This window comes from Hypanus sabinus, chromosome 7 (genome assembly GCF_030144855.1).
Source record: "Hypanus sabinus isolate sHypSab1 chromosome 7, sHypSab1.hap1, whole genome shotgun sequence".
NCBI lineage: Eukaryota > Metazoa > Chordata > Chondrichthyes > Myliobatiformes > Dasyatidae > Hypanus > Hypanus sabinus.
Genome location: NC_082712.1, coordinates 77,882,019 through 77,895,506, shown reverse-complemented (window position 1 = coordinate 77,895,506; position 13,488 = coordinate 77,882,019). Strand labels below are relative to the sequence as shown.

Genomic DNA, 13,488 nt, shown 5'->3' with positions numbered 1-13,488 from the left:
CCTGCCTCTCCTTCGACCAAGTCTCTGCATTCCTGTCTCTTCCACGACCAAGTCAAGGCTTTGGGGTCTCGTCCAGTCCTAGCCAAGTCCAAGACCCTTGTCCTATCCAAGGCACGGCTTTGTGTTCTCGTCTTGCCCATGTGCCTCCCCCATCCCGGTGCTGGGGTTCCCTCATCCTGTTCTGGGGTTCCCTTGTCCTGTCTAGTCCTGTTGCCTCTCTTCGTCCTGAAGCCACATCTTCTCCTCGCCTAGTTCTGGAGTCGGAGCCTGAGTCAAGACCCAGGTTCTGGGTCCTTGTCAAATTTCTGGCTCGGAGTCCAAGCCCAGGCTCCTAGTTCCCATTTCCATGTCCTGGTTCCGCTATCCTAGTCAAGTCCTAGCCCAGGCCCAGAATCCTTGCCTCGTCCAGGGCCTGTGTCTTGTCCAGCGTCGTTTCTTCCCCATTTCCTTTGCTTTGTTGATATACCTAGTCCTCTCCCTAGAACTTCAGTGTCTGTGTCTTGCATTTGGGTCCGTTCCCAACGCCCACCTTATGACAGATGTAAAGGGGCTTGGGAGTTCTTGTGAAGGATACCCTAAAGATTATCCTCCAAGTTGAGTCATTGGTGAAGAAGGTGAATGCAATGTTGTCATTTATTTCCAGAGGTATAGATGATAGGAGCAGGGAAGTGATGTTGAGGCTCTATAAGGCACTCGTGAGACCACAATTGGAGTGTTGTGTGCAGTTTTGGGCTCGTTATTTTAGAAAGTATATATTGGAGAAGGTTAAGAGAACATTCGCAAGAATGATTCCAGGAATGAAAGGGTTACCGAATTAGGAACGTCTTGCAGCTCTTGGGCTGTATTCCCTGGAGTTCAGGAGAATGAGGGGGGGATCTCATAGAAACATCCCAAATGCTAAAAGGCCAGAACAGATTACATATGGCAAATTTATTTTCCATGGTAGTTAAATCTAGGACAGGAAGGCACTACTTCAGGATTGAAGGACGTCCATTTAGAACTGAAATGCAGAGAAATTACTTTAGTCAGAGGGGTGGTAAATCTGTGGAATTTGTTACCACGAGCGACTGTGGGCGCCAAGTCATTGGGTGTATTTAATGCAGAGATAGATAGGTTCTTGATTAGCCAGGAAATCAAAGGGTATGGGGAGAAGACAGGGGATAGGGATGACTGGAAGAATTAGAACAGCCCTTGATTGAATGGCGGAGCAGAATCGATGGGCCGAATGGTCTACTTCTGCTCCTATATCTTATGGTCTTATGTTCGAAGCTGTTATTGATTGAGGAATTGAGCAGAGGAAGTGTGTTTTGCTGCATTCTTGCCAGACCACCGGGAATCACAATCTTGACCAAGACGGTGGTGAATCAGTGGAATTTCTCATCTCAAGGCAACGGTATCCAGTCAATAAGTACATTCAAGGAAGAGATAAATTTCTTGAATGTACTTTTTGTTCAAAACTTTTAGGAAAAAGTACACTTCCTAATGGCTGTGCACCTCACCTGTCAATGAAAATCGTTGAAGTGCACGTCAGTCAAACCTCGGAACACCTTTCAAATGCAAATAGATCGGATTCCTCCCTGTCCGCATAGCTCTCACCGCCTTCCTGTGCTGCATGACTTTGTTCTATGGCCGGCGATCACCTGCCGGCTGTTGGGGCGTGGATGGGTGCCAGATCGTGGTGGAAGTGGGAGGCATGGAACTGGACCCCTTGATTTTCCTAAAAATAGGACATCAACTGCAAAATATCACACTCGATTTGATATCACATCAGCAAGTCAGCTGGTTGATATTCCGCATCCTTCATTAAAATTTCGCTGTTTTCCTCCTGGTGATTTTCTTTGGCATTCTGCCAAGCATTTCCAGAGATGAAAGCAAGAAATCCTTAAGGGATTGTAAACATTGAGTACAAAACAGGTTGACGAAGATTGGCACAGTGCCAAACACTCTCAAAGGTATTTCGTGAATACCAGGTGAGCGCAATTTCATAAGCTGTGTAAATGAGCGGAACTAAACTTCGAATGGAGAATTACAATTGACAAGTTGAAAACGTCGTCAGGTATAAATAAACCTGACCAGGGGCTTTGAGGTTCCATTTCCAACCATTGGAATCACAGCAGGCGATATCTTCGGTCAACTGCCGACATCAGCCATGGCGAACGATGACAGTGTCCGGATACTTACTCTTCTATATGTTAAATTTTACTTCCCGTATATTATTGCACCCATCGGAATGCTGGGTAAGTCGTTTCGTCTGCTTGTAATTGAACGGCGTTTAGATCTTGAACTTTTGCAACTCTTGTTTCCACTCAGGACAGTGAGGTATTATCCGGAATATTTTACAGGTAATGTAAGCATTCCACCAACAACAATTTAACTCGAACTTTCTGGTTTTTATCGTGAAATTGGATGTGTTATATTTCATTAATAAATTCAATAATTTAAACGATTCCTGTGTAGTCCAAGGTAGATGACATCCGCGGAAAGGAAAGGGTTTGTAGATGGAATGGTAGGTTAAATAAAGGAAATAACTGAGAAAGTAACTCAAAATATCATCGCAGAATGACTCCAAGAGTTGACGCATGATACAAAGGTTCCACCATTATAAAGACGTATTTATATCTGATTGTACACAGCACACATACTAACGTTTGTGGCTTTTGTCCCGGGCAAGAATGTAAATATTAGAAGTGTTCTGGAAGTCCGTGTTTAGTTCGGATGTGGAAGACGGATGATCCGGATCCTCTTTGAAAGCCAAAGAAAAAAAACAACCGTTGGGAAAAAATGCAGATCGACACACACAAAATGCTGGAGGATCTCAACAGGCCAGGCAACATCTATGGCAGTGAATAAACAGTCTACGTTTCAGGCCTAGACTCTTCATCAGGACTTAGGTTTCCAACATCTGCATTTTTCAATATTACAAATATTGGAAATCTAAAATAAGATGTAAATAAGTAACTGAAAATACTTTAGATACTCGGTAGGTCAGGCCGCAACGATGATGATTTAGACAAGAAATGTCGGTGATGATTATGCGGAAGAAGTTCTTAGATTTTCCAATGAAAACTCTTCGAACTGCGACATTACCGAATTTTCTGCTCCCACGGATGCACGCTGACCTCTTAGTAATCTTAGATTTTTCTGTTCCTATATGGGATGGAATTTCCCTGCTCCCCATGTTAGCAGCAAGGAGATCAAGAGGATGAAGAGCACATGAAGGTCTTTCAGCCCCACGAGCTGCTGCACCAATTTGTCAAAGGAGGGTTGATCTTCTTCTAGAAACTTATCATACCCACGCCCCCTCGTCATACAAAACTCTTGATTTCGCTACTATACTATCCAGAATTGTATAACTCGGATCTTTATATGAAATCAAAGCCAATGCCTCCATTTGCCTCTGGACTAGGAACATACAGAGATTAATATCGACATAGATATTGGGTTATTATTGTCACGTTACCAGGCATAAAGTGAAGAGCTTGTCCCGCCTACTGCTTGATACAGATCACATCATTATGATTCATGCATAGAACCAGGTAAACCAACAACAATGCAGAATGAAGTATAACAACTTCAAAGAAAATATAGTGCAGGTAAACAATAAAGACGATAATGTGTTAGATTGTGAGGTTAGGAGGCCAGTCAGCAGTATTCGCTGAGGATAACTCCTTACACTGGAAGACCAACAGGATGTGGGTAGATCAATGTAGGTCTTTCATCCGCAGCAGTTGATGTCTGTCTCTGTGTGCCTGGTGCCCAGTTACCAAGTTGCTGGGAATGAGCCTCAACCAGGACCCTTGCATCTTGGTCCAGACCACAAAGAAATGGACAATGAACTCGTCCTCATCATAGGCATCGCGAGGGCGGTGTGCGTTATGAGTGAGACTCCGAAGCATGGGAAGGATCTGATGGGGGTGGGGTCCCTTTCACTGCCAGCCCATCGAAATCTCCGTATTTCTGGAAAATTTCTCGCCATGGGAATTATACTAAATGGTTTGGTCAGTCTGCTTGGGGGAGACCCATCAGGATCCAAGGTGAACTGACAACGTTTTGTTATTGTGGCATGTACAAGATGCAGGGAAATGGTTATCTTGCACGCTGTTCATACAGATCAAATCATCACGCAGAGCAGTGAAGTAGAACAAGCTGATAACGATGAGGTCAGGAGTCCTGATTTATTTTCTGTCTGATCGGAGAGGGGAGAAGAGGAAATATCCTGGGATGGTGGGGTGACTGAGATTGATGGTGCTGGCTGTTTTACTCGGGCAGCAAGAACTACAGAGAGAGTCCAGAGAGTACTTCTACACAGGGCCTACAGGAACTTCGCTGCCGACCACTGCCTGTGACTAAAATGCTTTTATGCAAGGAATGAACGGCAGGTAGTGCGGCGTAGTTGAACTGAATGTAACTTTACACGGCAAGGAGACTAGGGCGCTTTCTTCAGAACACCGGGGACCGGTAGAAGCTCAGCATGTAGTGACACCTAGTGGCCATCCGCTGTAATGCTGCGCGCAGCTCGATGTAAATACACACGTGTTGCTCATACGCAGAAAATGTCGAATTGTACGGCCGCACCTGCGCCACTTACAGCGTCACTTAGAGCACCCCGCAACTGATGACCATATTTACAAATATTCATGCTAATTTCCCACAGGTAATTTAGTGGCGATGATCATTCTGGCTCGGGGAAAGTGCGGACTGACAAGGTGCATCACCCATTATCTGACAGCGATGGCTGCTGCAGATCTTCTGGTGGTTTTCTCCAATGCTGCGACAGGGATAATTTTCAACGCAGTTTACTCCCGGATGCCACACACGGTTGTCTGCACCCTGCAGAATGTAATGGCTTTTGCATCCTTCGACTGCTCCGTTTGGTTAACAGTCGCCTTCACCTTTGATCGCTTTGTGGCCATATGTTACCAGAAATTTAAAATCAAGTACTGCACGGTTAGAACAGCCAGAATAGCGATAGGAACAGTGTATGCATTGAGTTTATTAAGGAACATTCCCTACTACTTTGCCTTTGAATCTTATGAATTGTACGTGCCTATCGGTTGTGTGGAAAAACTGGAATATCACTACCTGCCCGGGTGGCTTGCATTCTCCTGGCTTCACAACATTTTAACCCCTCTGCTGCCGTTCTTTGTTATTCTGTTACTTAACATCCTGACAGTCAGGTCTATCCTGGTGGCGAGCAGAGCCCGCAGGAAGCTCCGCGCTCACGTCAGTGGCGAGAGAAAGGTCGACCCGGAGATGGAGAGTCGGATGAAATCTATCGTTTTACTCTTCTGTGTGTCGGGCAGCTTTATCCTGCTGTGGCTGACGGAGGTGACCGTCTTCATCCACTCCCATGTTGCTAACATACACGCTTACCCAAATTGGGCTCACCCTATGTTCATGGCTTTTTCAGCCGGGGACATGCTTAAAATCCTGAGTTCGTGCACAAACACATTTATTTACATTCTGACTCAGTCTAAGATCAGAGAGGAACTGAGGAATGCAATCAAGTACCCCTTCACAAAACTTCTTGGGGTAGCTACACAGTAACGTGGATTTAAAAATTGTCTGATAATAATTGAATGGGGTTAGCCGATAAACAACTTAAATTTCAAAAAGCAGGAACTGGGAATGTTGTAATAATGAGCCCTGGTAGATAATTCAATCGATGTGACGGGACTGCAGTACAAAGTACAGTACAGTGCAGGAGTTGCCACATCCTCCCTCTCCACACCTCCCTCCGGACTGGTATGTAGGACGGGTGTGCTGACTGACAAGTTCTGACACTGAGTCAGATGCAACATGGCGACACCTCCCCCTCCACAGGAGTAAATATCCCTCTTGGAAGCATGGGCAGATACGTTGTGTTTTGAATTGTTGTTAAACTTAAATCTGACCTATAACTTTCTGGCTATTACCGTATTAAAATCATCTGCAGATTTCAAACACTTTCAATTTGATCTGTTAAAATATATTTGTAGTAACAGGAATCAAGGGAGTTATTTGACCGGAGAATATTTTATTTTCGGTGGAAGGTCTCCCTGATCACTAGGCTGAGACTGAAAAATGACGGCCTCTGTCATACAAATAGAACACGATCCTTGCGATCTCAAATACAAATGTCAGAATCATGTAACTTATTTGTAAATAAATCGAATTATTTGTTGTATTTTCATGTAGTTTTAACTCAAAAGGTATATCGTGTTAAGAACATAGTCTTTGCGATTTACTATGCAGCCACCCTCAACACCCCAATTTATCCCAAACACTTAGTGCTCATGTCGGCCAGCCACTGTCAGTCCATTGTCTCCAACAGTAACGTTTCTACCGCGTACGGTCCGCGGCTCTTTAAATACGATGCACGATCTGCTCGTCACTGTGAACGTTTTTGGGTGAAAGCGGTCGTCTTCAGAGATTGAGGTTTCGGAGTCTCTAAAGTCCCCATTGCTACAGAGAGATTCTAGAGTTTTTCATCTCCCCCCTCTTTGCCTCTCTCCACTCCCCCTGCTGCCTCCACGCCCCCCCCCCCCTCCGCTCTCCCTCCCGCTACCTTTGCGCAAGCACATGCAGGCGTCGAATCTCGTCACCGTACGCCGCTCCGGGCAAGTCTTGACATTCACCCTGAGCTAACTGGAACGCCTCATTTTAAAGACGAAAATTGGTCTCCTCTTTCTGCAGGATTTTGGCAACCTGGGCCATTCCAGTGCTGACCGCTTCCCGACAGATATTTGACACACAGACAGACGGCTGTCGGAACATGGCAGCTCACCTCAAATTCCAAGCAAGTTTGGAAGAATCGCCCAGAAGGAACACCTGGGAGAAATAATTCCACATCTTCCCTCCTCAGCATGTTCAGACTTCTCCACAACCTAGTGAGGTGCTTATTTTCGAAGGAATTCTGACAACACTGGAACAGCAGATTGGGTATACCGACTCTCTGGAGTTACTGTTGGGAAAAGTGAATCCTTACACATGGTTGGATAGCGTTACGGGAAAGTGGACGTTGGGAGGCCGCGACCACATTGGTGTCAATTGATCTAAGCACGGGTTCCCAACCTGGGGTACACAGACTCCTCAGTTAACAGCAAGGTTCGCGGCATAAGAAAGGTCGGGACCCCCCGGGTCCAAAGCAGGTTCACTCTTACAATAATATAAGGAAAGTAAGACATCATAGAACATAATCATTGAATTATAGAGGATCATAGACATGTGCAGCATAAATACTATCCCTCGAGGCCCACCTCGTTCTTGCCGACCGTGATCTTTAGACCCGATTCTTTACAAAATACTCACTATAATAATTAAAATCTATCCTGGTTAAATTCTGAATTGACATTCAGGGTATGTTGAAAGCCACGTGTGAAAGCTGGGGAAGTTAAATTTAACTATATTAAACAAATAAATTTGTTTTTAAAGAAAAGCCCAGTCCCCATCGTTGTAATACGATATTGGTTCCACTTCGTGACAAGTCTTGCTGAGTTATCCTGTCTGGCCGATGTGTCATTGCTGACTCACGGATGCGTGAACGTGATGAAGATTATTGCTTTAGAAGGGGGCTAGACGATGATGTTGGCAATTGGTGGTATCAAAGTGAAGAATGACACGAGGAAAAGATATCAATTGCATATTTGTATTCACGCGCTGCTGTCCCGATTCGAGAAAGTGACGTCACAGCCAGAACGGGTGGGGAAGAGGGCATTCGTCACACTTGCCTTCGTTGGACAGAGCGTTGAGAGTAAGAGCTGGACGTCATATTCTAACAGGAAAAATGATTGGTGCGCTTTTCTGCTCATCTAGCGGGAGGAGAGATGTCATTAAGCTGGAGAGGGTGCAGAAAAGAGGTCATTCAATGGTTACTGAGTCTGGAAGGCATCAATTATAAGGAGCGACTGGGTAATATGGATCTTTTTCCATGCTGCGTCAGAGGCTGAGGTTAACGATAGAGAGGTATGTAAAATCACGAGGGCTACAGAAATAGCGAAATAGAAATAGTGTTTCCCCAGGGCGGGGTACCAATAAATCCAAATGGTTTACGATTAAGGTGAGAGGATACATTTAAAGGCGACCTAAGGGGCACTGAGGGTGATGGGGATATTGGACAACTATCAGAGGGGATGTACTATTCAATATTTCAATCATATTTGGACATGTTTATGTGTAGGAAATACTTAGAAGGCTATGGGCTAAAAGCAGGCACACGGGAATAGTTTATTGGGAATCTTAGTAGGCATGGAATGAAGGCATCAAATATGATGACAGAATATAGTATTAATGGTAAGACTCTTGGCAGTGTGGAGGATCAGAGGGATCTTGGGGTCCGTGTCCATAGGACACTCAAGGCTGCTGCACAGGTTCACTCTGTGATTAAGAAAGCATACGGTCCATTGGCCTTCATCAATCGTGGGATTGCGCTTAGGAGCCGAGAGGCGATGTTGCAGCTACTTAGGATCCTGGTCAGACACCACTTGGAGTACTGTGCTCAGTTCTGGACGACTCACTACAGGAAGGATGTGGAAACTATAGAAAAGGTGCAGAGCAGATTTACAAGGATGTTGCTGGATTGGGGAGCATGCCTTATGAGAAGAGTCTGAGTGAACTCGGCCTTTTTTCCTTAGAGAGACAGAGGATGAGAGGGGTCCTGATAGAGGTGTATAAGATGATGAGAGGCATCGATCGTGTGGATAGTCAGAGGCTTTTTCCCAGGGCGGAAATGGCTAGCACGCGAGGGCACAGTTTAAAGGTGCTTAGAAGTAGGTACAGAGGAGATATCAAGGGTAAGTTTTTTTACGCAGAGAGTGGTGAGTGTGTGGAATGGGCTTCCGGTGACAGTGGTGGAGGCGGATATGATAGGTTATTTTAAGAGGCTCCTGGAAAGGTCTGTGGAGCTCAGAAAAATAGAGGGCTGATAGGGGGCTCTCTACATCTGAGAGAATAAAGTCATAAACTATTCAATATTCTCTTATTAGTCAGGACCTCCAGTCCCGGGCAAATATCCTTTTAGATGTTCTTCGTACTCATTCAACATTTATATATTTCTTGTAGCTTTTGATCAAATCTGCACTCAGTACTCCAAATTAGGCCTCACCTTCTACAATATCAACATAACATCCCATCTCCTGTACTCAATGCGTTGATTTTCCAATCTGTAAAGATTAGTGAGACACAACCTAGCATTCACAAAGCCATGCTGACAATCCCTAATGCCCCTGGATATCCAAATATTCATATATCTGGTCCCTTAGAATACCTTCCAATAACCTTCTCACTCCCGTTGTCAGGCTCATCAGCTGGAATTTCCCGTTTTATTTCAGAGCATTTTTTAAACAACGGAACAACATCAGCTACCCTCCAATATTCCAGTGCTTTATTCGTGGCTAGAGATAATTTAAATATCTCTGTTAGGGCCCTGCAGTGCCTTTACTAACACCCAACAGGGTCCAAGGGTACAGCTTGGCAGGTGCAGGGGATTTATCCACCTTTAAAATCTGTATACAGTCGATGACCTCACTGTGGTTTTGCCTTAGTTCTATGTCAGTCTCACAAGTCTATACAGATACAAAATAACAAAATCAGATTATTTCGGCTCCACGCATAGATGACCACCCTGATTTTCAAGAGGATTAACTTTGTCCCTTGCTCTCCTTTTGCTCTTCCTATATCTGTAGAAATCCTTAGAATTATCCTAGAGCAACATCGTGCCTTCGTCTAGCTCTTTTGATTCACCTCTGAAGTATTCTTTTGCACTTCTCATACTCAAGAACCTTATGTGTTCCTTGCTGCCTATACCTGCTATGCACCTCCTTCCTCTTCCTAACCAGGGACTGGATATCTCACAAAAACCAGAGTTCCCTAAACATGTTAACTTTGCATTTTATTCTGCCGAAAACATTTAAACTTGGTACCCTCAAAATATCACTTTTGAAGGCCCCCCACTTTTCTATCCCAATCTAAACTTGCCAGATCCTTTCTGATACGATCAAAATTACCCTTTCTCCGGTTTAGAATGTCAGCCCAAGGTTCAGACCAACCTTTTTCAATGAAACCAATGGCAGTATGATCACTAGATCCTTACACACATTTCCGTCACCTGCCCTGTATCATTCCCTAATAGATCAAGTATCACACTCTCTTTGACGTCACCATATATTGATTAAAACCATAAGATCATAAGACCAGAAGGCAAATGAGCAGAACTGACTGCATACGGACACCGTTGCAATCTGACTGACAGCACGAGTACACCAAATATAGTCTGACTGACTGCTTGAGTACCTCCTACTGCAGTCTGACTCCAGTTGTAGTCCGACCATAGTCTAACTAAATGATTCAGTGCTCCAACTGCTCCGAATGACTACATCAGTACTTGGTTGAGTGAACTCAGCCTTTTCCCCTTGGAGCGACGGAGGATGCGAGGAAACCTGATAGAGGTGTACAAGATAATGAGAGGCATTGACGTGTGGATAGTCAGAAACTTTTCCCAGGGCTGAAAAGGCTAACACGAAAGGGCACAGCTTTATGGTGTTTGGAAGGAGGTACAGAGGAGATGTCAGAGGTTAGTTTTTTCGCAGAGAGTGGTGAATGCATGGAATGGGCTGCTGGCGACGGTGGTGGAAGTGGATACGATAGGATCTTTTAAGAGACTCTTGGATAGATACATGGAGCTTAGAAAAATAGAGGGCTATGGATAACCCTAGGTAATTTCTAAAGTAAGTACATTTCGGCACAGCGTTGTGGTCCGAAGGGCCTGTATTGTGCTGCAGGGTTTCTATGCCTCTGTTTTTCTACTTTGACTGTAGTAACTGATTGCAGCAGTATTCAAAATATAGTCCTATTTTTTCACTTCTTATCCGCTTGCTCTTCACATACTTGTAGAATGCCTTGGAGTTTTCTTTAAGCCTGACCGCCAAGGACTTCTCATGGCCCCTTCTGGCTCTCTTTAATTCCTTCTTAAGCTTCTTCCTGTTAGCCTTATAATCTCCTAGATCTTTAACATTACCAAGCTCTCTGAACCTTTTGTAAGCTTTTCTTTTCTTCTTGACTAGAATTATTACAGCCTTTATACATCACTGTTCCTGTACCCTACCAAAACTTCCATGTCTCATTGGAACATACCAGTGCAGAACTCCATACAAATACCCGCTGAATATTTGCCACATTTCTTCCGTACTTTTCCCTGAGAACATCCGTTCCCAATTTAAGCTTCCAATTTCCTGCCTGATAGCCTCAAAATTCCCCTTACTCCAATTAAACGCTTTTCTAATTTGTCTGTTCCTATCTCTCTCCAATGCTATCATAAAGGAGATAGAATTATGATCACCATCTCCAAAATGCTTTCCCACTGATAGATCTGACACCTGACCAGGTTCATTTCCCAATACCAGATCAAGTACAGCCTCTCCTCTTGTAGGCTTATCTACAAATTGTGTGAAGAAACCGTCTTGCACACACCAAACAAACTCCACCCCATCTAAACAGTTTGGGAGATGCCAAGTGATATTTGGGAAATTGAAATCTCCCATCACGATAACTCTGTCATTATTACATCTTTCCAGGATCTGTTTCCCTATCTGCTCCTTGATATCCCCATTACTATTGGGCGGCCTATAAAAAATACCCAAAGTTATTGATCCCTTCCTGTTCCTAACCTTCACCCACAGAGACTCCATAGGCAATCCCTCCATGGCGTCCACCTTTTCTGCAGCCATGACACTGTCTCTGATCAACAGTGCCATCACCCACTATTTTGGTTCGAACTGCTGTGGGATTGATGATAACTTCGACCTCGAAAAGTCGCAGGAAGCGACGGGCAAGCTTCTTAGGTTCGTTCTTTAGGGGAATGTCTTTGGACGAGAGCCACACCTTCTGCCCAGGTCGATACTCAGTTACAGGAGCCCGATGGCGATCGGCAATCTGTCATAAGGGGGGCGGGTGTTGGGAGTAGACCCAAAAGCAAGACACAGACACTGAACTACAGGAATCAGGACTAGGCGTTGGAAGGAAGCAAGGAAAGTGGGGAAGAAAGGATGCTGGACATGACACAGGCCCTGGACGAGACAAGGATACTGGGCCTGGGCTAGGACTTGACGAGGACACAAAGTCGTGTCTTGAACAGGACAAGGACCTTGGACGTGAACCTCCTGGACAGGACAAGGGAAACCCAGCACCGGGCTGGGCAAGGCACATGGACAAGACAAAAACACAGAGCCTTGGTTGAGAGAGAGACAACAGGACTGGACGTGAGCCTCTTGGACAGGACAAGGGAATCCCAGCACCGGGCTGGGCAAAGTACTCCTGTGCTGGGCGAGGCAGATGGACAAGAGGAGAACAGAGAACCTGGGTCGAGGGAGAGACAGGAACATGAAACACCGAGCCAGGACTCCTCCTTGGGTACAGGACGTAGGGCCGGGACTCATCACACAGAACACAGAACATGACGAGACAGTTCCCAACGCTAGGTAGCGGCAAAACGGCCGGACCTACCGAGCGAAGGCGTGGACATGGAGAGACAGTTCCAAAACAGGGCGAGGCTCCAGGCACAGGCGAGGCGAGGAGAGGCAACGCTCCAGGCAGAGGCAAGGCGAGGAGAGGCAAGGCCCCAGGCAGAGGCAAGGCGAGGAGAGGCAAGGCGAGGCGAGGCAACGCTCCAGGCAGTGGCAAGGCGAGGCGAGGCAACGCTCCAGGCAGAGGCAAGGCGAGGAGAGGCAAGGCCCCAGGCAGAGGCAAGGCGAGGCGAGGCAACGCTCCAGGCAGAGGCAAGGCGAGGCGAGGCAACGCCCCAGGCAGAGGCAAGGCGAGGAGAGGCAACGCTGCAGGCAGAGGCAAGGCGAGGAGAGGCAAAGCTCCAGGCAGAGGCAAGGCGAGGAGAGGCAAAGCTCCTGGCAGAGGCAAGGCGAGGCGAGGCAACGCCCCAGGCAGAGGCAAGGCGAGGAGAGGCAAGGCCCCAGGCAGTGGCAAGGCGAGGCGAGGCAAGGCCCCAGGCAGAGGCAAGGCGAGGCGAGGCAACGCTGCAGGCAGAGGCAAGGCGAGGAGAGGCAAAGCTCCTGGTGAGGCGAGGCGAGCTGAGGCAAATCTAGGCTAGGCTCGGCTCCAGGAGGAAGGTGAAGGGAAGGGAGACAGACAGGAGGAAAGTACAGAAACAATCAGCAGCCAGAGACTGAATCCTGAAGGTATTTATGAAGCCAGCCCAAACAAGAATCACGTGCCTCAACACAAACTGGGGAAACCCAGAAAACCTGGAATAAGGTACATGGACCGGACCGCGAACCGGAATGCGGTTTCACGGACCGGAGCATGACACAATCCACCGGTTGCCGTCTGCTGATCGGAGCAGCTCCAGTCGTGTGTCTTCCCAGACCTTGAAGCACCGTCCGATATGGGCCTGAACAGACGGCATCGCAAACTCCTCTTCTTGAGCGGGAAACAGCGGAGGTTGGTACCCAAGAGAGCATTCAAAAATATATCTTCCGGTGGCGGTACTGACCAGAGAGTTGT

The 13,488-nt window shown here is 46.3% G+C and overlaps 1 protein-coding gene across 1 annotated transcript; it reads left to right on the top strand.

Annotated features, from left to right (window-relative positions):
- Nucleotides 1–4,668: 4,668 nt before the first annotated feature.
- On the top strand, nt 4,669–5,547 carry LOC132397484 (probable G-protein coupled receptor 142). The gene has a single exon (XM_059976313.1). It carries the CDS (start codon nt 4,669–4,671, stop codon nt 5,545–5,547), a length of 879 nt encoding a protein of 292 aa, XP_059832296.1.
- Nucleotides 5,548–13,488: the final 7,941 nt, after the last annotated feature.